This window comes from Carassius gibelio, chromosome B5 (assembly GCF_023724105.1).
Source record: "Carassius gibelio isolate Cgi1373 ecotype wild population from Czech Republic chromosome B5, carGib1.2-hapl.c, whole genome shotgun sequence".
Taxonomy (NCBI): Eukaryota; Metazoa; Chordata; class Actinopteri; order Cypriniformes; family Cyprinidae; genus Carassius; species Carassius gibelio.
The window spans coordinates 18,815,010-18,842,784 of NC_068400.1; the positions used below are offsets into that span (position 1 = coordinate 18,815,010).

Sequence of the window (27,775 nt, forward strand, 5' to 3'; positions counted from 1 at the left end):
CATTTTCGCTAGTGACAGCAATTATTTGGTGACCACGTCACATTACAGAATTTTAACTTGCATACAGAAACATACTAAAACACAACTGTACTAAAATGTTGTTTATGTTCCCCAAATAAAGGATTATGTGTTCCCTTTTTTCGCTTTCGAAACAATTAATTAAAAACTAATTTTATGCAATAACTCCCCCCAAAAAAGTGCACTTAATTGCACAAAATGGTGTTTGGTAGTTCATTTTTTTTTTAAATGTCACTTTTTTTAAAGAATCAACAAAATACTTTTAAAAACAAGAATCATGTCAATATAATTTTCATAAGAAAATTTTGCGATTAGGGTTTGGGACAGGCATCTCCCAACTGAAAGTACCTAATAAATGGTGATTGTACTGTATATATTAAGCTCATTGATATTTTAAATATTATATGTGTTTCAATAGATAGGATCTTAGTAAACTAAATGCTTTTTAAATGTGTTTTTTGGTTGTAAGAGCAATTTGGACCAATTCTGCAGATAGTCCACAGCAGATAAATGGGTGAGCTTTGAACTAATCTGACCATTATGGTCAATACCACTCCAGATTTTATTCCCTATACTATTCCAAGTATCTGCCATTTTGTAGTTGTGCCCAGATTCTAAGTGAATGGCTTAACTCATTAAGTTCATTCATTCATTTTGCATGTGAAAAAAGTCTGAATGGGAGATTTTTTTTTTTTATTTTTTACATTTTACACTGGCTCTACGTATTTTTCATAAATCATTCACAAATACTTCATTTATAGCATTAAAATGAACATACAGAAGCTATACTGACAATCTTTTTAATTAAATTTTATGGGTACGGAAATAAATCAACTGGTGTTGTTTCATAAGCATTAAGTCCACCAAGTGTTTCACAAACTAATTTACAAGACTGTAAGGAAGAAATAATCTTGTGTAACTATTCTTTGTAACAAAAAGAGTACAATATAAAGGCAATATCAACATCTTATCTGATAAAATAAATGCTTGGAAACCAGATCTTCATTTTTATTTTATTTTTTTACTTGAGTTCAGTTCCACCATGTTGGTGAGAATCACACATCAGTTCACACTAGTCCCATGTTTTTTTCTTAAGTTAAAAGAAATAGAAAAGTTGAGACAAATCCACATGGAGTTCCACATGGCTAACCTTCTCACTGCAGGATCTGTGTGTGATACTATGGCCAGTTTAGACTCACTTCCCATGTTTAGTGTTTTAGAATCCAGCTAATTAACTCTGGAAATATGCTCCAGCAGGACTTAACTATTCCACAAAACACTGGTCAAGTCCCTGGAAAAAAGGTTAAGGGTCATTAATGTAAGAGAATGGGGTCCATTAGCTGCACATAAAGAGAGCATTAAATAAGTTTCAATTAAGGTTGATGATAAAAATTCCATAATTAATGTGCGTTTTGATTTGTACAGTGTCTCTTTGGATGTAATTTTGTATTAAATAAAATACGATGGGTCTTCATGAAACTCAAATAATGGAACAAATCATTTGTCCACAAACTGTTGGACTACTGTAACAACTGACAAACAATTGAAGAAGGGTTTTACAAACACAAAGTTTCATGAAAGAGTCCAAATGACAAGAGTCAATGCTGATGATTAAAAACCTCTACATACATGCAAGACATGCCATCCTTTGTGTTACAATAAACACACAAGCAATATCTAACTTCCAAAAATAAATAAATAAATAAATAAATCTCTCAAACTTAATGATCAAAACTTTTCTCATAAAAAAAGAAAAAGCTTAATATAATTTACATTTTGGCTCCTTCACTATTTAGCATTAAAAATGGAGATGTTCAAAACAAATGTACTTACCTTATTAAAAGCATCAAGTCATGAATTCCATAGAAAGAGACAAAAGCCAGATCACTATTCACGACTCCCAGTAAACATTAAGGAAATGTATAATGGAAGCAACCAACAGTCTGTGATACCAAACCATAGTTTTGCAAATCAGCATGCTCTCATATTTTGCCTCTAGTTCTGATGTTAGATCATTCGAGTTCCTCCATTAATTCTGAGCACTGTGATTGTGTGTGCTGTTCCTACGAGAAGGGTGAAACATTAACCAGAGTGATCAGTGCATTTCCTCTGGCTGGTTATAGTCATCCTGTGGTCACTCCTATTTCAGTCACCTCCAACAACATGGCTGAAGTAATTTAAAATAGTCAACATATTTCCAGTCTAAACAAATATAATGCATATAGTAAACCAAATTTGCATATGTAAAGTAGAAGTCTGAAGAGTAGGGTCTGAAGATTGACTTGTCGAAAAATATCTACTTTCCCATTGTGAAAAAACAAACAAAAACAAAAAACACACTAGATCCATAGGTAGCTACTAGTTTTAAAAGTGTTAATCCAAGCTTCCTGCACAGCTGATCTTAATGATCATGACAGGCAAGGCCGCAATACCCTAATGGGCAACATGGGCTGCAGACCAAGGCCCCAAACACTAAGGGACCCCTCGAGACAATTCTCTTTTGCATCTTATAGGGTTGCCAACCATACCGTATTAAAGGCATCAGAAAAGTGTTCTATATGAAAGCTATATGGAAAGCAGTTTGTCCCATATTTGCAGACATACGCCATATGACCAACTAGAGACCATATAAATAAATTATTTTTACAAATCATTGTTTGAATTGCGAACGCAGATGCTAAAGAAAGTCTTAAAGACCAAGCAGAATGCTCTGCCGCCTGGTCACTCCCGCTTCACAGCAAGTGAGACTTGTGTTTTGATTTCTGTAAATCAAGTTTGGGCGAATGTGGAGATGTAATTATCGATCTGAAGCACAACATCCACCTGAAAAAAAAAAATATATATATATATGTCTACCAGAGGGAAGACATCTTTCATTGTGCATAATCTGATAAAAGATTAAAAGAAATTAAAAAAAACAAATACATCTTGGTGCCTTTCCACCGGTTCTGTACCAGTCCAAGCTCATTAACATGTTTTTGGTTTATTTTTCCATTTTTGGTGCATTTAAAGCAGGATTAAAGTCTGTGCCCAATTGTTAGCTACTAAGTTTTTTTCTCCAGCACACTTTTCCTGAAATATGGTTAGGAAACCTTAAAATCTGCCAAAAATCATGAGAAATGATCTCAAAATACTACTTTTCTCAACATGCTCAGAACCATTAGGTTTCAGGACTTGTTTAAAAACAAAATGACAGAAAATGTAGAAAGGTTTAAGATACCTAAAGGAGAGATTATTTCTAAATCACACAGTGCTGTCTGGAATCTTCACAAATTATGCTGGATAACATGTAAATGATAATCCAGTTTTTGCACTAATCTGTAGGGTCCGTGTATCTATACAAGTGGGTTCTTTGAAAGGCAGTTCATTACGTCTTTTAAGACTCATTTAACTTCAGTTAGGAAAGAAAGGGACTCCAAAGGAAAGCCAAAATATTTTTACACATGCATGAAGCCACAGAAACATTTGCAAAAGTAGTTTGTTTTATTTTTTCAAAGAAAAGGTCTTAGCAGTTTAGATACATCCCTTCAATAGCACAAAAGTAAAACTCAAAAAAGTTTAACATTTACAAAGTCTTGCATATTATCAAGGTGAATTTAAATGCCACAGGTTACAACTAAACAAAGTAACAAAATATGAATACAAGATTATTCTTTTACCAATATAAACATCCAGGCCTCTCCAACAGCATCAAACTAAAGCCCACTTTCAAACAACAAACTTGTTCTTGGTTATGGAGTTGCTCTTAGTCGCAGTGTCTGCATGGGCTTGATATCCGATGACAAGTTTCTGTGGAAGCCCAAGACTTTCTTTATACTTCTTACTGAAAGGGAATACGAGGCAAGTGAACAACTTCTTGAAATCCTTAACAACAAAGCCAAGAAATGTGCACTCTTCTACCTACAATGCTTGTTCCTGATTTCTGTGGTCTGAAAGTATCTGCCCTAACCAAAAACAAACCCTAATCTGCTCTGACTGTTAAACAATTTCAAATTATACCTTTTAGATTAAACAAATGTGTTCAAATGTGTTCAAATGTGTATAATTTCGGTCCACTGAGAATCTTGTAGTTGTACATTATATCCTAGCAGCAGAGGACTGCAGAGTGTTCCCCATCCATCTGATATGATGGATAATTAGCTTCATTAGGTTGCTAGGCACAAATTCTTGTTCCATGATCATTAATGTTTACAGCACCATAAGTGGTCAAATACTTCCATCTGGCTCTGTCTGACATTATTAAAAAATCTTCAAATACAAACACGTAATATAATACGGATTTAGATAATTAAGCATCTTTCAAGAAAACTCAGGCAGAGCAAACTGTAAGCGATCACAGAATCTGAAGTTCAGCAAAATATCTAAAACACAACATACTGTTTTATAAGTTAGTATATCTCGTATAAGTTTAGTAAGGCTTAATTTGCAAAAAATAAATAGAGCACGTTGGCCAGCTGATGGTTATGTTTAAATAAAACTCAAAGCAAGCTTACCCAATGTATGTCACTGTCTCACAGTTCTCCGCATTGGAGGTCCAGATGGCAATTTTGTCCCCTTTGGCACGAATATTGATTACACTTCCACAGATATCTCGACTGAAGGAGCCAAAGCCCTCTCCAATAAGACACAACAGCTGTCACAAGAACAAACATGTATTTAGCGTAATCTTTCATTTGCTATAATTTAAGTAACTTCCTTTGCAATGATAATAATGTGATTCACAACAGACAATAATTAAATCCAATGGTTAAAGCAAGTATATTTTCTCTTACAGTTTCCAGCCAAAAATGGTCAAGCTCTGTGTGTCTATGCTGCTTGGCTAGAGTAATCAACCAGCGGCCACCACATTTATTACTCCGGTCTTCCCACATGGGCTCAATGCCATCCTGTAAAGCAACAAAAGATAGCACTTCATAGGCTGATTACAGTTTTTGAAGATTTAATACATTTTAACCCAGCCCTAGCACATTAACAGAGCTAAATTTACACAGCTATGTAAACTGTCAACAATACTTTAGTCATTAAAGGTGCTGTAGGGAACTTTTGTAAAAAAATATTTTTTACATATTTATTAAACCTGTCAAATTGTCCTGACAGTAGAATATGAGACGGATAATCTGTGAAAAAAAAAAAAAAAAAATCAAGGTCCTCTGGCTCCTCCCAGTGGTCCTATTGCCATTTGCAGAAAGTCATGCGCTCCCGGTAAAAAACAACCAATCAGAGCTGCGGTCCATAACTTTGTTTGTGTTCAAAATATAGAAAAATGAACATAAGCGAATACACCATTAATCCATTTTCCAAACCGTGTTTTTAGCTTGTCCTGAATCACTAGGGTGCACCTATAATAAGCATTTATATTCGGACTATTTTAGATTGCTTCGGGGGTACCGCGGCGGAGTAACCCAGTACCTTTGTGATTCTTCATAGACATAAACAGAGAGAAGTAGCTCCGGCTACAATGTTCTTCCGCAAGACGCAAGCAGTTCTGTTTATTAACCGCTAGAGCATCAAAAGTTCCATACTGCAGCTTTAACTGAACAGTCATACACAATATTAAAAAATACATTGACAAAAAAAAAAAATAGGCAGAAAGTTAAGCCCTGTTCACCTTGAACATAGAGTAATCACAGCCAGAGGAGAGTTTGCTTGGCGGCTGCATGTTGGTGTATAATCTGGAACAATTGAAAGTTAATCAGAAAAACATAAATATATATATATATATATATATATATATATAAACATCTTGTTGCAACATTTTACAAATATCAAGATGGAATATATTTGGTCAAAATCCCATGTTATAAAAGATGAAGTGCTATTCAGGCTTTTTATATCAATATTGATTAAACAGCAATGCTGACCTACAAACAAAATATTTGCCCTTTGTCTCTTCACCTTTCCTGCATCTCAGCTCCTACTACTAATTACAGGACCGGCTTTACAGACGAGATGCGCATGACAATCGAATGTGATTAATTGCACAGCCCTACTTTGTAGACAGTTTTTGAAGAGTAAAGAAAAAACTAATCTAAACTTATTGAAGCAACCGTTCTTAACAGTTATTTTGATCTAAAAAGTTGTCACTGAAAGGAGAGAAGTTTGCATCTATGGTAATGGAGGATTATTTTTACTGAGTACTTTAGTCACATGATTGTGCACATACATACATACATACATATATATATTATATATATATATATAATTAAAGCTTCTGGTTCACATGACAGATCTGGTGAAATGGGAGGTGGACGTGAAAGTGAAACTTATTTTAACAGTAGTGCATATTGTTAAAAAAATATTACAGATCTTACTATCAAACCTTTGAAAAGTACAGTAGTTGTAGGTTAACTTAAATACATATAGTTGACTACAGCCTGAACTTTATTAAATAAATGTACAGGCAACTGAGTTGGAAACATTGTAATAAATGCAACAATACGTAGCTAATATGAATTGTAACGTTGGCTTGTAACGATAAATTGTAACGCTGGACAATCGTTTCCTCCCAGTGTATTACAATAACGGTAAACACATGCTCTTAAACTTACGCCCAGAAGTCCTCAACGGTGTCGAACTTGGTGATGAGCCTTAGATTGTCTTGCCACATTTTACCCTTATCATTTTTGTAGAACCAAAGACCCCATCTACACAAAGTACACAAACGATACAACATAACACACAAGGAAGAGCAGGATGAGAAACCACAGCAGAGAGAAGACAGAAACGCTTTAGGTCTCAATCGATTTTTCAAACGCTGTAGACTGAACACACCTGTTCTGTAAAGGGTGCTTCATACAAGGGCCCTTCAAAATGTAGGTTTCAAATTTCAGTTTTTCAACCTTCTTCCTCGTTACTTTGTCAATCTGGTAAATGTAAAAGAAATAATTGTCGGGGCACAACCTAACCATTGGAACGCACGTGATCATCTTCGACGCTGTTAAACTGTTGTCGTGATATCGCTTCACGAAATAAACAACATATTTTATAGGTTATTTCAAGTAAAATGAAACAAATGTTGTTAGACTAACGTGTGTGTGCACGGTGAAATTAATACTTTAATTACAAATCGGACAGGACAGGCTCACCAGCTGTACAGCGCACGACGCCATGTCAATCCTGTAGCGCGAGAGTGATTATACCGTCCAGCGCGTGCATTTATAAGCTCAGAGATGTTTTTAAATGATGATTTTGAAAGAATGTAACTATATATTATTTTTTAATTTATATATATTTTTTAATTGTTTTATTTTTCTCCATTGAATGCCTTTCCAAACCTGATTGTGTGTGGTAGAAGCAGGATAAATGTTTGTAAATCAATGACAAAATTATATTTAACCTCTTTCTGATTTTTCCCGCCCCACTCACTCTGGGTCAGCACTGTATGCATTTCTGTTTAAAAACATATGATAAATTTATTTTTACGTGTTTGAATCTACTGTATATAATGTATTGTTCTGAGCACAGGAGGTTTTGGAGTGATGATGTCATCATTTGTATAAGTTCAAGAGAAACTCGTGAAATGATTAATTTGAGCATAACATGATAAACTAAATACTAATTAGGTTTTTAAAGTAGAAATGTTGCTGTTATTAAAAAAAACTAATGGAAGGTCAAGTTGTAGAACATCTTTTTTTCTAATATTTTCTTAAGAATCAGTGACGGGATGCTTTGATGCATTATTGTGACATCCAGTGCAATATGTTCATCTCACCACCAGAGGTCTCTGTCATACGCTTTTTGAAATGGACTCTAAAGTGTGACATAATTTCATATTCACACAATATTAATTCAAAAGATGTTCATGACTTTTTGAGAGCCTGAACATGTATTGTTAAATTATTGAAATATTAGTTTAAAATCTCAGTATTGAATATCATTAATTTAGTAGGTAAATATTTAGGTTAAGGGAGTTTGGCTTACAACAACAAAAGTTTATGAATCCCTGCATTACATGAATAAATAGTTAATAAACAAGACTAAAACAATGACATTACACAGCCAAAGTCTACCAGACTTGAAATATTTTTGTACAGGTTTTCTTCACTGGTCTCACCTAGTTCCCTAGCTTCTTCCCCCTCAGTGGTTCTGTCGGGCTGTCTGACTCCCTGGCTCAGTCAGCCCTTCCCAGCCCCCCAGCTTCACCGTCATGATCACAGTATCCAAGCCATGTCTTTGGACCGTGGTCTTTGGAGTCATGTCCTCAGTCTGGGACTTGCTCCACATCAACCCTCCAAGCCCAGAAATTCATCACGGCCCTTCGACCCATCAGCTTCATCTGGCTTTTCGTTCTCTCTGCTTTATCATGGCCTTCATTGGGGGCCAGAAACAATAAGAGAGATATGAATATAAGCAGCACTGGATGGAACATAATAGTTCATTTTGACATCATGACCTCCATTCTGGGACATTGGCCAGCAGGTCAGTCAACTGGCACCTTGAATTGAGTGACTTACCTGCTAGAGGTAATATTTTTTTCAAGCAGCTAATATTGATATGTGTTAAACACTAGCAAGCTTATATTCATGGTTTCCTAATGATATTTGTATTAACAAGCTAGCTGCCGGCTAACTTTGATAGATGTTTACTAGCCAGCTACTGAGTATCCAGGGTTTCTCAACTTTAGTTTTGTCCTCGTTCAGGGACAGGTTGTTGCACCTCCTCTCTGTAGCTGATCATCATTGCAAGGAAAATGGACTAAATTTGTTAGTGTAAATTTATAGGCAAGTACATTCAACTTAAAAGAAACAAAGTTCTAAATACTCATTCTTAATTATCAGTAAATTGTATTATTTAATTTTCCCCTACTACCCCTAAAATTAAGTTTGAGTATTTGAATTAACCGTGAAATGGAGGAGAAAAGAAAAGAAAAGAAAAGAAAAATTAATGCAATAAATAAGAGCAAAAGGCAGATGAACCAAATGCCAGTTACAAGAATTGTCAGTCAGGGACACATGACTACTTGCGATCGGTTATGTAACGGTAGCAGGACAAAGAAAGTTTATAAGTGCAGCAGGTCTTTAGTAATCACCAAAAGAAGGTAGTCTAATAAATCATATCCAAAAGGCAAAGGAAAGGGTGTGCAGTAATCCAAAAGGTGTATGCAAATGTAACAGCTCTGCATAACAAAGACAATGACTGACAACTCAGTGAAAAGAGGGTTATGTCACAGTGGGATAACTAGGAATCTAGGAGCACATAAAAATAATCAATAACATACATACAGTAAGCTAAGGAAAACCAAATTTAAACCAAGCCAGTCATATCTTTATCTGCTTGAGAAGACTGTAGGTGCTATCAAATCATTAGTTTACCCAATATTTCAAGTCCAATTAATATGTTAGTATAGAACAAAATCAAAATCAAAACTTGTTTATTAACTTTCCCAAAAAGTCTCTCATCTATGCTTAGCCTATAGCTTCACCAGAATATGACAAAAGTCCCTGGATGGTCCAGTATAGGTGTGTCCAGCTCTGTTCCTGGAGATCTACCTTCCTAAAGTTCTGCTCCAACCTTATCAAACACAATAGCTGCTATAGCTACACTCTTCATTTCACAGTCCTGCAATAATGACAAACAATCATCTCACATTTCCTGTCCTACACCAAACTATGAGTGCAGTTGCATTTTAAAGCCAATTCATACTGCACAGAATGACACAGACCAGTGGCAAGAACCGACTGAGTAAAGCATGTCACTTCTTAGATGTTACATTACAAAATGATTCTTCGTGTTCAGTTGGTGAAAAAAATACTGACCAATGGCAACCATTGCAGACGGGAGTAACACACTGATAAAACAAATCCAGACAAATGTATCTGTTGTCATTTGTCTGCATCTGTTGGTGCACAATTGGCCTTTAGATCAAATATATAATGGTGATTAAGTGGGCATTAATAAATATATAATATATATAATATATAATAAATATATAAGTGAGCAGTGATAAATTTTGCTAAATAAAATGATCCTGCTAGAAGAATAGCATGAGAAATGGATTATGTCTGTTATAAGTTGAATTTAGCATATTATGACATTTCAGTGTGGTTGAAAAACTTCTGGAAAAAACCAAATTAAATGATATAATATGTGGAGTGTGTACTTGAGGGTATTAACTGTGACAGAATGATTGACAGGCTGTTTACAGAGACGGAATAATTATGTGACACAATTTTATGACATGGTAGTATATCCTTAAGCCTATTGTTCTGCTACACACTCAACCTGTTTCCTCTCAAAAAGATTAGATACTTTTAGGGCACAGTAAAAGTAGATAAATTTGAGAGTCTTAGAGACAAGTTCATAAAACTCAGAAGAAACTGAATTATTACGCATCGATATTAATTAATTTAAACAAATTTGTATGATTTTTCCCATGCTGAATATAAGTTTAGGCATTAGGGTTTACAGTGTGTCTCGTAAAGTTACTAGTTATGCCAGTTCGTGTATGTGTGTGTGTGTGTGTGTGTGTGTGTGTGTGTGTGTGTGTGTGTATATATATATATATATATATATATATATATATATATATATATATATATATATATATATATATATATATATATATATATACTTTTTTGTTTATTATTAAAAACCTGATGCACTTAGATCCTCACCTAAAACTTCTCTTTGTCCTGCGACCATTACATAACAGACCACAAGTATGGCTCTAGCAGTAGTTCAGCTCATCCTCCTTACCCAGGGTGAACATCTCCTTGAGGAACAAACAGTTCGGGGAAACAGGTAGACTTTCCCAATTGCTCCCTCATGTACTTTATATATGCAGGCTTTAAAAAGCCCCTTAAAGTCATGTTGCCTCCTGATGATGACTTTGTGCCAAATTTTAGATCTGGGTTTCTGGATTATTGGATCCAGTGGGTAAGGTGAATGAGGATCACAATCACCTGTGGCCCAAGAACTCCCAGAAATCAATCTGATTTTGAAATATTGGCTTAATTTTTATTTTATTTTCTCTTTCATATGGAATTAAAACAAAGGATTAAAACAAATAAGAGCAAAGGCAAATGACATTCATTAAAAAAAAAAGCATTACGGGATCCATCTGTACAGATTATTAAAGAAAAATTAATGATTAATCTTTTAACTTTGCATTCTAGTTGCCATATTAGACCTTTGGTCATTTTCCTGAAGGTTTTTCGCTTTAGTTTTGCTTCCTTCAGCAAATAACTACATCATTCCACAAGCTACTCTTACCTTGCTGTGATTCTGAGAGTCACTCCAACTGTCTGCCAACAAAATATAACATGTATTTCCTGAAACACATTCACTTGAAAGATGAAAAAATACCTTAGCTAAAGTCATTCTCAACGCATATTACAAGTCAGCTTGACCACACCTGTGGTAAGTGGGTTGTTAAGTTGTAAACTGTAACTGTAATAATGATTATCCTCCTTTAGCCTTGCTGAACCCAAATGCGATTCACATAAATACTGTTTCTTTATACATTTTGATTGTGGCAGTGCAAAACCACCACTAGTGGCCAATGCTTTACTTCACTGTAGTAGTAGGTTGCCATCTTTTTGAAGAATAGCGCTTTATATACAGTACTGTTCAATATATTATATACTGTATATGAAATATGAAATGAAAACAAACACATCATGCAAATAGGGCTGTTTGGTAAAACACAAACCTTGGTTTGTCTTTGTCTTTTTTGGACCTGTTTTCTTTGGGGGTGAAGAAATACATAGACCACCTGGTCAGTTATTTTCTGAGCTACTCAATGTTACGCACATCTTTAGGACTATTGTTTCAAAGCAATACAGAAAAATGACTCAAGAAAGTAATATGGGAGCGAAAACCAAGAATCCTCTAGTTACTGCGGCAGTAACTCGGCAGCTGCTAGCAGTTTCGTAGTTTGCTATTCAGGATATAGCCATGGACTTCAGCCACTGATAGTGTAATAATAAGAGTCAGCAAGAAATAACAGATTTTGCCCCTTATCTTTTTAAACAGCCATGGTATCAGATTTGACAGTGGACCTCAGTATTTCCATGATTCATCAGGCAGTCATCTTTATTTCATTCATATCGTGTTTTATTATGCTGTACATGTGTTAGAGAACATGAACACATTTCACAATAATATATAAACAATTCCTTGTCACTGCAAATTCATTTTCAGCATGGAATTACTTTTCAGTCTTTAGTCTCTATTAGTCTTTATAATATTAATGGTGTCTGTCATTTTCAAGCACTATCGAACACTTTTTTTTTGTTGTTGTTGTTTTTTTGTCTCTATAATCGTGAATGAAATTGCTGTTTGGGATGTTAGGAGATGAGAAGGACATAAACATAAGGTCAAGTCGGTTTCTCCTATGTGCTAATGTTTGTCTTTTACCTGTAGGTGTTAGGTAGAAATAACATTTTGCCATTACATAGTACTACTGAAAATATAAAGTAAGCACCTTGTTGATTCTGCATGGGGTCAGCATGCAACAATGTCATGACTATTGTTTTTTAATTGCTAATATTTTAGATTTTACGACTTTTGAAGTCATAAACCTCCTCACGATAGACTTGTTGAGTTCTTTTGTTAAATACCTTCTATATGTCAGGCTGACAACTGCAAAATTATTTTTTACGAGTGCATATCTCTTCTCCAGAAATCACACATTTCTTCTAAATATAACAGAGTCTGTCAAAAATTACACATGGGCGTTTTGGACACGTGAGAGTTTACAGGAGGGGCCCTCTGATATAGTCTGTGCTCAGGAACTCTTGGACCACAACTCTCACACCATAGTCACACCTTCTCACACGCCTGGATTCTGAGCAGACAGGTAAGCTATTTAATCACTAATATACTAAAATATACTTATGTGAAGTATAAGGTTTAAGACTAATGTGAAGATAAAGATGCTTCTAGTTGAATATTTGTAAAGGGTTTGTTTAGTATTTTATGCTTTACAAGACCCCTTAGATTTAGATTTAAAAAAATGTTGATTCCCATTAGGGAGCACATACATTAGTCTGTTCAAGAGAACATCATAAAAGCAAGATAACAGTGTGTGCCAGATAGTCTGTGCAATATGAGGAAATGGTGGAGATAAGTTATATGACTTTTGAACATTTTAGTGGACTGGATATTGTTAAAATGTATTAACAAGTGTAAAAAACAAAAAGTAATTATAATAAAAATACAGTTAAAATTAACGGATGCAAACTAAAGGAAAAGCTGTTTGTAGCCGTTATGCCCCAAAATGTTCAACTATGAAATTATACAAGATCTAAGCAATCTTTGTTCTTTATCTTTTTATTACTATAAATCAAATCACTTTTTTCACTGTTATTTTTTTTTTTCCATTCTTGTTTTAATTGTTTATAATCTGAAGTACTTCTTTGAGCTGTTATGTTAGGTAGTTCTTCTCACCCTCTGCTAACTTATTTGCATGACAAACATTTCATACAAAGTGTGTAATTTTGAGTGCTTTAAAAAGGCATATTATTTTTTAAATATTTAAAATAATTTAAAAGGGACTAAGGAAAAAGAACGATTGAAAATAATAAAGTAAGACTATGTATATATATATATATATATATATATATATATATATATATATATATATATATATATATATATATATATATATATATATAAAGATGTACAGTGTAATAAAACAATGAAGAGTATATCTGTATATATTTTACATCCCTTTGGTTATGGTTTTACCTTTTTCCCTTATTTCCTCTTTTTTATTGCCATAGCTGTTGTTTTGGTTTTTTAATGGTTTTTATGATTTCATTAAGTACTTTGAGCTGCATTTTATATACGTAAGGTTGTATACAAATAAAATTAATTATTATTATCTCTTGATCAAGGAAGCACTGTGTAAATTCAAGTCTTTCACAGCTGCACACTGAATAATTAAGGCAAGGCATGTTAATTGACATAACACATTTTAAAAACTGGGTAATTACTAATTAGTGGACAAAACATAACTGCTAAAAATGACCAAATGGGTTTAAATGCATGAATCTCAAAGACTTAAATTGTAAAAAAATAGGTGCAGTGCAACTGTTTAATTACAGAATGTAAATGAAGAGAAATGTGTTTCTTTTGAATATATATATTATTAACATATGATAGACATATATGAAATATTACATAATCACCTATATTGTTTGTCTCAGGATGTTCTGTGACAAGGTGCTGTCCTTTTTGAAGAGCCTATTGAGGCGAAAGCCACTGGAGCCCGATGGTGAAGAGTCCAACTTCAAGCGTTGTTTAACCACACTCGACTTGGTGGCCCTTGGGGTGGGAAGTACACTTGGTGCTGGGGTCTATGTCCTTTCTGGGGAGGTTGCCAGAACAGTAGCTGGTCCCAGCATCATTGTGTCATTCTTCATTGCAGCAGTGGCATCTGTGTTCGCAGGCTTGTGTTATGCAGAGTTTGGTGCCCGAGTGCCCAAGACTGGCTCTGCCTACCTGTACAGCTACGTCACAGTCGGAGAGGTGTGGGCCTTCATCACCGGCTGGAACTTGCTGTTGTCATACATCATAGGCAAGAATAAACATTAATGCCCAGCATTAACAGTCCATTCAAACAACATGCTTTATTTGAGCTGGCTGTTGTTGTTCATTCATATTGACAACACCCAAAAATGAAATCTTTAAAGACTGGAAGCATAAATCTCTGAATTGCTCCTTTACAAAGACCCGTCCCCCCTTCATTACTGTTGCTATGTCTGACAAACCATGGCACTCTCATGTCACATATCATCTTCTCACGCAGTGAAAAATACATCACAGGGCAAAGAGAATACTGACTATGTGCCGACAAAGAAGGCAGAGTAGATTACTTTTGGTATGAAACAAAGTCTCAGCCTTCAAATTTTGATATTTTTAAAGAAATGTAAAAAAATAAATGTTCAAAGATCATAAATGTCTCATGACATGTCGCTGTAGTGCCTGTTTACTTGTTATAGCATGAGATAAACCTGAATGAACATCAGAAGGTATCGTTTATCTGCGGAGAGATGTCAATGCACACTATTTTTCAAGTTCATGTCCACCGACGTTAATATACTCTCTTGTCTGGTTTGTTTGTCAGACAAAAATGGCAGATTCTGTATTATAATTGGTCAAATCGAACAATGTTCTTCCGCGGATGAAAGCAATTCTAGTTTTTAACCACTAATGGGCAAAAAGTTACATAATGTAGCTTTAGTCTAAAAAACCATGAACTCACAGTGCCTTTAGCAAACGCAGCTCAGCTCAAATATGATTTTCCATAAACTATTTAACATTCTCCAATCATTTTTTAATCAGTGATGTTAATCTTACAAGATATATTTATTACATTACTAAATTATTATGCCTATAATTATATGCCCTATAAACCTTCTTATCGAATGTTTGAGATCTACTATCAGTTTGTATAACTGAACTGACTTTATTACAGGTACATCCAGTGTGGCAAGAGCATGGAGTGGCACTTTCGATGACTTGATTGGAAATAAGATTGCCAATTATTTGAGTGAAAATACGCCAATGAATTTACCTGGCCTCGCTCCCTATCCAGACTTCTTTGCAGCTGGCCTTATTCTGGTTTTGGCAGGCAAGTAAAATTACCAAAACATTTTGTAGTGTAAATAAATGAGTTATGTCAAGATACAGTAATTTGAATCAACATGAGTTAGATTTTTGTTGATTGTTTAAACTTTTTAGGTATCCTTGCATTTGGGGTGAAGGAGTCTGCCATTGTCAATAAGATCTTCACAGCTATAAATATGGTAATTCTGGTTTTTGTCATCATTGCTGGATTCATCAAGGGTGACATTGGAAACTGGCAGATAACAAAGGAGGAAATTTGGAACTACACATCAACTGCGTATGTTGCATTATGACAATTATTAGAGCATTTGTGGTAATGGGAAAGAGTTTGACTGCGTTAAGTTCAACAGCTTTAAATATTAAACTAGGAAATTGAGAAACTGTTTAACACACATTTTAATTACTTTTTTAAATTACCACAATACATTGAAATAATTTTTTTAACTGCTATTTTTGTTTAGAAATATCTCCTCAAATGAAACTTTATCCAGTTTTGGAACTGGAGGATTCTTTCCCTTTGGTTTTGAGGGAACTTTTGCTGGAGCCGCAACCTGTTTTTATGCCTTTGTGGGATTTGACTGCATTGCAACTACAGGTACTTCAACAAAATCTAAATTCACAAAACATCAAAAAATTAAATTAAATGAAAAGTAAAGAAACACTAGGCACCTGAACACATTCACATTCCTGTAGTCTGAACACATAATACACATGCAGATGACATCACTGTTTTAACAAAATTGCTTTTTTGTAGTTTATACAAAGACAACAAACATATTATTTTAAAAAACCTGCAATTTGAACCCCTTTTTTTCAGACCCCTATGTGTCCCAATGTGCCTACTTATACTAACCTTAAAGTATAGGCCTACTTTTTTGGTGAAGAAAAAAGACATTTGAGTATGTAGTAGAAGTGCAGGCAAACTTTGGGACATACTATCACATATTACAATTGCATATTTAAAATAGGCTTTGTCACACTTGTTACACACAAAGAGTCACTGTAAACTGGCCTGTCAATCATCTTGTCACAGTTAACATTCTCCACATTTAATTAAATTTTACTTTCTACTCTATTGGAAAGAAAATAAGTAGCACGCTAATGTGCCAGCCTTGAGTCTTTCATGTGGAGAACTCTCCTCATATTTTCTGCATAATGATTCATTTAAAAGCTAATTGCTGAACGGAAGTTTATAAAAGTTCATATTATTGTTGCATATGTAGTATAACACTGATAACATTGAAAAAATATTTTTTACTAGGTTAAATGTTGATCATTAGTAACTTAAACCATCCTTCGGTCACACCATGTTTGTAGTTTTTTAACACTTTTTTCGTGTTCGTAGTTATGAACCAAATCCTTCTCCAAAGCTCAATGCATTGTGGGAAATATTAGCAATAGAGTGTGAATAGATCCACACTTCAAAAAACTACTTGAAATAGTAGACTATCCGGGGACTTTTGGCATACTCTTTTCAACATTCAAATGCTTTGGGACACACTTATTCTAATCTCATATACTATATAGAATGGATAGTATGAACTTTGGGTGATGCAGGGCTAGTTTCCTAGTGTCGACCTCTTTGTTACCATGGTTACCTATTGTTTGCACCTGTTCTTTTTAATTTACTCATTAGGTCAGTTTATTTTACACCCGTTTAGTTCAGTTCCTGCAGATATCATTGCATGCATGTCCTCCTGGAAATTATCCTGGATATTTATGTTTTTGGATTAAGGAGTATTTAGTTTTAAAGCCATTTGTCATGGATAGTTACAACAAGCTTCAGAAGTCTTGGAACACAGTAATCTTAAAGTACTTTTTTCAATATTTTTACAATCTGTGTATGTGTCTTAATTTTTTAAATCTCTATCACCTTTATCTAGGTGAGGAGGTCAAAAATCCCCAGAAGTCTATCCCAATAGGAATTGTGGCTTCTCTTCTTATCTGTTTCTTGGCTTATTTTGGCGTTTCGGCTGCTCTCACCCTCATGATGCCCTACTACCAACTAAGTGTTCAGAGTCCCTTACCTGTAGCCTTCTCCTATGTGGGCTGGGATCCTGCAAAATATGCTGTGGCTGTTGGATCATTGTGTGCTCTCTCAACAAGGTGATGCAACACATTGACCCATAAGGCACTTACTACGCCAGACACATACTGTTAGGACTATAAAAAGCAGTGTTGCGTGATCTGTAAGAGGATACTAGAGAAGATGCTCATAAACTAAAAAGGAAAGCTGTTCATCAGTTTGGTTAAATTAGCATCATAAAATCAAATGTAGTATGCATAATGCAGGGCTCTATTGTCGCAGTTGTCAAGGATTTATGTTAATGCAGGATACATCAGAACAGAAGTTAATTATTTAACATATATCAGTGGGAATAGTCAAAACAGTCCTTTTTATCATTAACAGTCTGTTTTATTGTTTGGTTCTTCATTCTACTAAACCACCAGCACATCCAGGTTCACTAGGTTCTATATGGGAGATAGGTTTTTAACTTCCAATAGTCAACTTTACACAATTAAAAGAGCAACTATGAGAAAGAAGCAAGTCATTTGCTTAAAAGTGCAAAATGTTTAAAATAAATTACAAGGTTAAACTAATGAAACAACATTGTAATGCAATTGGTTTACTACTCCACAGTTTGCTAGGGGCCATGTTTCCAATGCCCCGTGTGCTGTTTGCTATGGCCAGAGATGGACTGCTGTTCAAACCATTGAGTAAAATGAGTTCCAGACAGAGCCCTGTCATCGCCACACTTGCTTCTGGAATAATAGCAGGTAATTCTCTTTTACAACACATGCCAGTGATGCAAACCCGATTCCAAAAAAGTTGGGACACTGTACAAATTGAGTAAAAAATTAATGAAATAATTTATAAATCTCATAAACCTATATTTTATTCACAATAGAATATAGATAACATATCAAATGTTGAAAGTGAAACATTTTGAAATGTCATGCCAAATATTGGCTCATTTTGGATTTCATGAGAGCTACACATTCCAAAAAAGTTGGGACAGGTAGCAATAAGAGGAAAGGTTAAATGTACATATAAGGAACAGCTGGAGGACCAATTTGCAACTTATTAGGTCAATTGACAACATGATTGGGTATTAAAGAGCCTCTCGGAGTGGCAGTGTCTCTCAGAAGTTAAGATGGGCAGAGGATCACCAATTCCCCCAATGCTGCATAGAAAAACAGTGGAGCAATATCAGACTGGAGTCTATCAGAGAAAAATTGTAAAGAGTTAGTCATCATCGCCCACATTCCATAACATCATCCAAAGATTCAGAGAATCAGGAACAATCTCTGTGTGTAGGGGTCAAGGCCGGAAAACCATACTGGATGCCCGTGATCTTCAGGCCCTTAGATGGCACTGCATCACATACAGGAATGCTACTGTAATGGAAATCACAACATGGGCTTAGAAATACTTCCAGAAAACATTGTCGGTGAACACAATCCACCGTGCCATTCGCCCTTGCCGTCTAAAACTCTATTAGTCAAAAAAGAAGCCATATCTAAACATGATACAGAAGCGCAGGCATTTTCTCTTGGCCAAGGCTCATTTAAAATGGACTGTGGCAAAGTGGAAAACTGTTCTGTGGTCAGATGAATCAAGATTTGAAGTTATTTTAGGACAAGGACAACCCAAGCTGTTATCAGCACTCCGTTCAGAAGCCTGCATCTCTGATGGTATGGGGTTGCATGAGTGCGTGTGGCATGGGCAGCTTACACATCTGGAAAGACACCATCAATGCTGAAAGGTATATCCAAGTTCTAGAACAACATATGCTCCCATCCAGACGTTGTCTCTTTCAGGGAAGACCTTGCATTTTCCAACATGACAATGCCAGACCACATACTGCATCAATTACAACATCGTGGCTGCATAGAAAAAGGATTTGGGTACTGAAATGGCCAGCCTGCAGTCCAGATCTTTCACCCATAGAAAACATTTGGCGTATCATTAAGAGGAAGATGCGACAAAGAAGACCCAAGACAGTTGAGCAACTAGAAGCCTGTACAATTTGTACAGTGTCTCAACTTTTTTGGAATCTGGTTTATACACCATGAAAATAGTAACTAATCTATGACATACCCTAGGTAACATCAAATCAAATCTCTTTATTTTCATAATTACCACACCAGCCCCTTGTCTTCTTTTAATTTTTGGCTCTATAATTCTGTTAGTGAACTATTTCTGTTTTTTTTTAGCAATAATGGCCTTGGTGTTTGACCTGAAGGCTCTAGTAGACATGATGTCTATTGGAACACTATTTGCCTACACCCTCGTAGCCATCTGCATCTTAATTCTTCGGTAAGCTTCAAACACAATACATAATATAAATAATAATCCATGAATAGTATTTTAGATTTTATGACTTGTTTATTTTTATTCCTGATGTACCCACACAGATTTTGCAAAGCACACAGAATATACATTCACACTGAAATATGTAATGGCACCTTAATTTACATAACACACAATATGATGAAAATTACATAATTGCCAAAATTTAATATATCAAATAACAGTTTTTATAACAGTTTTTATAACAAATAACTTTTTTACTGACATGGGGTGGGGATTCTTTGTCATTACCACAATGCAATTATATGAACTTACGTAATATCAAAATAAATGACATTACAGAATTGATGCTAATAACAACCAATTCATTTTTTACACAAGTTCACATTTTCGAGTCAAAGTTGATTACGTTATTATGTAAGGTTTTCAGCAGCAAAAGAACAAAATCACTCTAAGGCCCACCAGTGCCTCGTCACACCTGCCACAGACCCTGAGCATACACCCATGACGATCATGTACCCTCAGTCAAAGTTCCATTCTATCCTGCCATTCAGTTTGTCCTGGAAGCAGTGCCTGCTGCTTGCTTCATCCGAGAGCCAGAACCTGCTGTTTGCTGTCATCTTGGAGTGCCCAGTGCCCAAGTTTGGTTTGTCCTGGAGACAGCAGCTGCCATCCTGGATTTAAGTCTGAACCCCTAAAGCCCTTCTTCCTCCACTGATACTATTCAGCTTGTTGGTCTGTTTGTTTCCATCTGGAGCCTTAGACATTTCTTCTCTGCTGGTCCTGTCCAGCTCTACGCATTATCTGGTTCTGTCCCGGTCCCTGGTCTTTTCCCCTCCACTGGTTCCACCCACCATGAAAGTCTCTCTGGTTCTGTCCAGGTCCCTGGTCCTTCCTCCTATGTTTCTGCCCTGCATCAGAGTCTCTCTGGTTATGTCCAGGGCCACTGGTCATGCTCCTCTAACTATGCCATTTGTTTGCATGCTTTGTTAAATATTTAAATCCAAAAGCATCTATGTTTTACTATAATAAGTGATACATTGATCATAATGAATACATTTTTCAGGATTTAAAATTAGTCACACAGAAGTAAAGTATTACGAACAGCCTGCTTATTCAGTCGAATCTGTTTCTGTTTATTTGTAGTCACAGTAGCCAATATACATCACATTTAGAAATAATTATCATTTCTATATTTTTATAAAGGTTCCCCAACAAAAAAATATCTCCAGACAAGACTTATGATGACGGATAAAATATGTTACTAAATAAATACATTATTGTGATAGAGAATAAGAAGCTGACTCTGATTTTTGTCGCTTATAAATATTTCTGCCTTGTATGGTGATTATAATCCATATTGAATCAAGTTATTTCAAACACTCACTGCTGACTGAAAGTGAGTTTTGAGCTCAACTTATTTAAAAAACAAATTATGCTGGTATTATAGCTGTTAGCTTTACGAAATGATCTGCGGTGCTGACTCTCTCCAGACGGGATAAACTCTGCCTTTGGTTTATAGCCACTCCTCTAGCACCAGCTGGCCCGCTCAAAGCCAGGAAGTGACAAGCTGTAACTTGGCCTACATCCCTTTAGTGTCACAGTGGTCTTCCTTTTTTATTTATTTATTTTTTGTCTTCACCATTGATCTCTGTCTAACTTGCTCCACCTTGGACTTCTGATCCCTGGGCATTGCCTTGCTCCTCCAATCTGCCAGCTCAGTGGTCCTCAGTGCCTGTGAGCTGGCTATGCCTTGGTCTCCACCTCCAGCAGCTACTTCTTGAGCATTTGATTCCCACTGTTGCCCACTACACTGTTTGATCCGTGATTCTCCAGTTGTGGTTTAGTCTACCTTCCATTGGTTTCCCCAGGATTCTCAGTATGCCCTTATTTGTTAATGTGATTTCTGATTATTTGTCAACCGTTTCTAGTTAAGTCAGTCAGTATCCTGTATATGTATACTCCTTTGTCAATTGTATTTGTTTCACAAGCTGTCTACCTCCACCACCACCCCCGGACTTCCATTTATTTGAATTATCTCCGTCTTTCAGTAAAGTACTATGTTTTGATCCACACCTCAGTTTTTCATTTGTCTCCCTTTCAACAGTGTTACATAATTAGTACTCAAACAACCCCCCCCCCCCAAATAAAATTCATTTTTTTGCCCTTTTTGGTACTGCCTAATAAAATGGTTTACTCTACATTGCACAATACCAATACTACAAATTTTCACAGTATTCAGAGCAAACAAAAATTTTCAGAGCAAACACAATAATACAGCAGTGCACTAAAATCAACTATTTTTGTCCACACAGGTACCAACCAGAGCTAGATGAGATCAATGAGAAACAAGAAGTTCAGAAGAAATGGAATCCTTTTTGCCCTTCTAAAAAGGCATCTGCTACAAGTTCTAAAGTTGTGTCTGTGCTAACCATATTTACCAGTGAGTTTCCGTTTTAATCATTTGATGCTTCAATCTGATGAATAAGTGTATGATTATGGTGATGAAGTGTAGCTAATGCTTCTGTAAATTGGACATGCTGGCAGTATGCAAATTAGTATGTAATATGCTATATCTAGAAATGTAAATTTTTTAATTCTTGCACAATCACAGAGAAGGATGGGAAATGTACTGTAGTTTAGTCGCACAAGCCCATCATCTCACAAACAAGCTAAATAAATAGTTTCTCCAAAAAACATTAGCACAAAGTAGCACACAAAATAAATACAAACTACATATGCTACATTCTACTGATAAATAGCATTTTGCTGCAGCCATAATTCTTTGTAAAAATACCTTAGAATTAATGGAAATTCCAAAGCTTAGTAACTAGTAACTAGTTCCATATTGAAAATTAACTCCCTATGCATTGTCTTTTGACGACTTGTATGCGGAAACCCCTGTTTACTCTGTTCATGAAGCCTGATTTGTTAACGTTTGTGTAGCTGCACAAACCAATGTTGCTCGAGCCTGCCAGAGGGGGCAGAGTTGACTGCTATATAAGTTGGCCCTGAGCACCATTTCATCAGATTCTTCTCCTTCAGCAATGAGACCATCTCTTTACTGACTCTGCGACGAAGCAAGAAGCTCAGCCTGCTCTCTCTCTGTCAAATCAGGAATCCTTCAGAGGACAGAGTTTCCTTGTGGCTATCTGGTGATTTAAGAAAAGAGCAAATTTTCTGAGCAGATTTCAAGTCGCGCATTGGTTCAAATGTCGGGAGTGTAGCTCAGGCAAGGATCCCTTGCACGTAATGGACGTCACAAGGAGTGTGTCGCCTGTCTGGGGGTTTCCCATGCAAAGGCTGCATTTACAGAGACTTTGTGTTCTCACTGCGAGAATATGTCCCTCTCCCATCTTCGCTCGTGGATCGCCTTTTTCAAGAAGGCAGTCCTCCCAGATCTGTTTTTCTGACTCCTTTCTCTCCAAAGGAGGAATCAGCAGGCCATCTTCTCGGGCTCAAGTGATGTTGCATCAGCCCAGCGTCTGCGTGGTTCACTCTCACCGCAGCGCATCATTTCGCTGTTGTGCTTTGCACTTGAGGCTCCACGCCCCTCATCGGATGCAAGCAGACTCATTTCCTTTGGTGCTTCTAAGGAAGAGCTGTTTGTCAACGACTCAGTGTCTTTGATTGCATCTGACGCTGACAAATAGGCGTGTTCTGGCAAAGAACCTGAAGCTCCCCCTCCATCTCAGTCTACATGACCGAGCATAGACTCTAAATGCTGATCCGCATTCTTGTGCACATTGTGGAGGAATTTGGCCTTGAGTGGCCTCCTCGGTGAATGGTTCCTGAAGGGACAATGTCAGCCTTTGTCCCGTCAGCGGTTTTGGTCTGAAAATCAACCCAGTCCCTTCAGTACTGGATAAAACCCGCATTCCATCCCACGCCTGGTGCCTGGGCCACATTTGTCAAGGTAACCCATCACTTCCTCAAAGCTTTGGCCCCTTGGACAACTTCTCACCTCTTCCAGTCAGGCTTAAGTTGGGAATGACCTCCTAAAGGTGGTCACAACAGATGCCTCCAGCTCAGGCTGGGCTGCTCTGTACGAGGGCAACCCGGCATACGGCTCCTGGTTGTCCGACAAGCGTTGCCTGCATATCAATTGCCTCAAAATAATTTATGTTTGTCTGGCCCTGAAAACCCTTCCTGCCAGCCTTAAAAGAGCACCACATCCTTGTCCATTTGGACAACACGATTCTTTGTTTTACTTATCTTTTTTTTTTCCTTTTCATTACCTATTTGTATAGTTGTACTTTTACATTTTATCTGTATTTAATGTTCTACTGTTAGTGTTATCTGTATGCACCAAGGGTCTGAGAGTAACACAATTTCAATTCTCTATGTATGTACTGTACATGTGGAACAATTGGCAAAGCAGACTTGACTTGACAGTGGTGGCCTCTGGTCCAGTGGAATCTATCTTGTGGAGGTCTGTGCGGCCGCTGGCTGTTCATCACTGTCTACCTTTATTAGATCCTACCATTTGGTCTTATCTGCTTAAATTTAGCTTTTCCCCTCCCCGTGGGTGGGAAGAGTTTCATCAAGAAGACCTCAGAATATTCTCAGGTCCCTTTGTTCAGGCTTATGGAGCACTTGCTTTTTCTATAAAGTGCATGCATGGTGGCACTTAACTTGTAAATAGAATCATTTTGACATGAATGCACCATTGTTTAAGTTAGATTTTAATGGGTATTTCTATAATTTTTTGCGATTTTATGCTACAAATTAAAATCCACTGCAACTCCTGATTGATTAGAAGAGCAGGTGGTTAGTAAAAAATTTGAATCAAATTATCATAAATAGCAATAATAGCCAATATCATACCAGGACAAGAAAATTAAACCTTTCCAGATCAACAATAAAGTTAATTTAACCTACATTTATGCTATAATGATATCATGTTAACTCTCTCTTCTCCACCTAATTTTTACTTTTAATGTGATTTCTAGTTGTGTTTGCGGTTATCCTGAGCGTGACCATCACAAAAGGTGTACAAGCTGGTCTGATTGAGGAGTGGTGGATCATTTTGATTATCACTTTGGTTGCGGTGGCGTTTGTCCTGACTATCATTATTATTTGGCGACAGCCACAGAATGGTACCAAAGCTGCATTTATGGTAAGCTGTCCTCACTGTCCAACACTTTTTACATCATTTTAGCAACAAGAAATGCATAAAATGTGCATGAATGTGTTATTCTAACACTGGTTCTGAAGTAAATTTGCTTTGGAGCCCAGATTTTACATTCAACAATCCAACACAGTACCAAAATGACAAATTCATTAATCAGTAACAAAAACGTAAATCATATTTTTACCATCAGTACAGTAGGTCAATATAATTTCCAATTTTACATTAACATGATACAGAGCAGAAATGTACTTTACATCAATTTAACACTGGGCCAATTAATGAAACCCTATGAAATTTTGTCTTTTTCCATCATCTGGTAATATAACATATTTTCATTTAATTGCAATTAACATGCCATTATGTTTCAATAAACTTTACATACAGTTTGCACTTAAGTATTTTCTATTAAAGTATTTTATTTCTAAGAACCAAGTACCACTGTTGTAAAAGGGGTCATGAACTGAGAAACCTAAATATTTTAACAAATAAGAAGTCATTGTACTATAAAAAAACATCCGGTAAGTTTCAGAACTCAAAACTTTCCTCTTAGTCTAAAAACAGCTTATAATGAATCCAGTCTGCCAAAACAATCTTTTATGGAATGCTCTACTCTAAGATGTAATGGTGTGGATAAGCACCGCCTCCACAGAGGAAGGTGTAAAAATATTGAAAACAAAGTGGACCTCAGAGAACAGTACAAAATAAAATAAAAAATAAAAAACGAAGGCAGGTCATGACCCCTTTAAGAACTTTGTAATGTTTGGGTTAGAATTACAGTAGTTCAAGATTGCGTTTGGTCTTGGTCAGAAACTTTTTAAATTTTTCTGTAGGTCCCACTTCTGCCACTACTCCCAATTTTCAGTACATTCATCAATGTCTACTTAATGGTCCAGCTGGGGGGTGAAACTTGGATTCGCTATGCAGTGTGGATGGCAGTGGGTAAGACAACATCACTATTTATAAAGAGTCCTATATACACATTTAAAAAGTGCTGTCTGGCTGTGAGGATGTGGTTTGGAGAAGGTTTGAAAAGTAAACTTATCAAACTCTTTCAATCACAATTTAGTCAGCAAACCTGTTACAACATTATTTAACAGGCCTGAAAAGGAAAGGTTATAAGAATAGACAAATGTATTATTTGAAATTGCGAAATATAAAATTTTTGCATGTATGAAAACAACCTTCACTGGACCAGGACCCATGTAATAATCAATATCATTCGGAGAAGCGTTTTACCATTATCAAAACTTTTGACATGTATGCAAATTTCAGATTTGACCAATAATTGTATACCAATTGTATAAGTTTAATTGTATTTTCTAACAAAATATAGGCTTGCTCATCTACTTCTGTTATGGAGTGCACTTCAGTGTACAGAAGAAACGGAACCAGTCTTCCAAACATCGCATCAGTGTTGAGACAATTGATGTTAAATTGGAGGACAAGAAAAAAATGGGATCTACTACACCACCACTACAAACCAAGCTTTAAAGCCAACAATGATGTCAGTGCGTTTTTCCCGAGACAGAGAAACTACAACATGATTTTTGTTTTATACTGAAATTTGAATAAGTATGAAGGTACTGCCCCAGTGTCAATAGTTATTAAGCAGCTTTTATTTTTATTACATATTTATTGTTATTGTTACTAATCATAAAGCCTATCGATTACACAGAAAATCAGGTACTAGTATAAGGTACTAATCAGGTACTACTCAACCCATGACATTTCTCTTTCCACCACTTTTACGTTTAAAATAAATTTATATAAATGGACTTAGCTATCAAATATCATTGCACAGCACCACACTATAGTTAATTAGTATGCTTTGTGAAAAGAACAATATTTTTTTATCTGTTAAAAAAAAATACTATGATTTTTTTTTCCTAGTTGAGCTTGAAGAGGTTCTGTAAATGTGAACACTGTAAGAAAATGTTCTTCATATGGCTCTGCTGTGTATATGACCTGTCTTATGTAGCACATAATCTTTTTCCAGGCCTCTGTTATGACTGTTATTTATCATATCTGAGTGTATTCACCATTGCAAGGCATATTAAACAATATTTAAAATACAATTATTTTCAGTGTTGTGTATTACATTTAAAGGATTAGTTCAATTTTAAAATAAAATTTCTTAATAATTTACTCACGCGCAATCGCGCATGTCATCCAAGATATTGACATTTGTCTTTCTTCAGTCGAACAGAAATTAAGTTTTTTTTTTTTTTTTTTTTTTTATGAAAACATTCCAGGATTATTCTCCTTATAATAGACTTCAATGGCTATCAAACGGTTGAAGGTCAAAATTACCGTTTCAGTGCAGCTTCAAATGGCTTTACACAATACCAGACGAGAAATAAGGGTCTGTAACAGAAATGAGTCGAACCAGACAAAGTAAAGAGTCTATCAAAGCTGTGTGTTTGGAACACGAGCCGAATTCCTCAGGAAGTCATAAAACATTCTGTGCCACAAGTCCCAAGGAAGATAACCAACCAACCAACTTGTTCACACAACAGCTTTCAACATTAACACCACTAGAACAATTATTGACAATTTTAATTCACAGAAAAGATTGTCAAATTTGTTGTTCATAATTGAAATGCAATGCTGGACATCACATGGAAACCCATGAGATCAAGTTAAACACTTCCATTGACTTCCTCCCCACCTAGCAGAACCAGACTGAAATTCCTAAGGGGGGAAGGGCTTTTGTCTCAACAGAAGTATTTGTCAAG

At 35.9% G+C, this 27,775-nt stretch overlaps 2 protein-coding genes across 2 annotated transcripts; one reads left to right on the forward strand and one right to left on the reverse strand.

Annotated features, from left to right (window-relative positions):
• Positions 1-3,482: 3,482 nt before the first annotated feature.
• Positions 3,483-7,177, reverse strand: eif4e1b (eukaryotic translation initiation factor 4E family member 1B). Its single transcript, XM_052557933.1, has 7 exons — positions 7,104-7,177; positions 6,790-6,881; positions 6,567-6,662; positions 5,627-5,690; positions 4,791-4,904; positions 4,512-4,651; positions 3,483-3,841 (listed from the first exon to the last, which is right to left on the reverse strand). Exons 1-7 carry the CDS (start codon positions 7,125-7,127, stop codon positions 3,727-3,729), a joined length of 645 nt encoding a protein of 214 aa, XP_052413893.1. The 5' UTR covers positions 7,128-7,177; the 3' UTR covers positions 3,483-3,726.
• Positions 7,178-12,677: 5,500 nt separating this feature from the next.
• Positions 12,678-27,115, forward strand: zgc:175280 (cationic amino acid transporter 2 family protein). The gene is made up of 12 exons (XM_052557916.1): positions 12,678-12,817; positions 14,169-14,539; positions 15,440-15,595; positions 15,706-15,868; positions 16,053-16,186; positions 17,475-17,697; positions 18,233-18,369; positions 19,810-19,912; positions 22,222-22,349; positions 24,859-25,025; positions 25,871-25,979; positions 26,374-27,115. Exons 2-12 carry the CDS (start codon positions 14,170-14,172, stop codon positions 26,529-26,531), a joined length of 1,848 nt encoding a protein of 615 aa, XP_052413876.1. The 5' UTR covers positions 12,678-12,817; position 14,169; the 3' UTR covers positions 26,532-27,115.
• Positions 27,116-27,775: the final 660 nt, after the last annotated feature.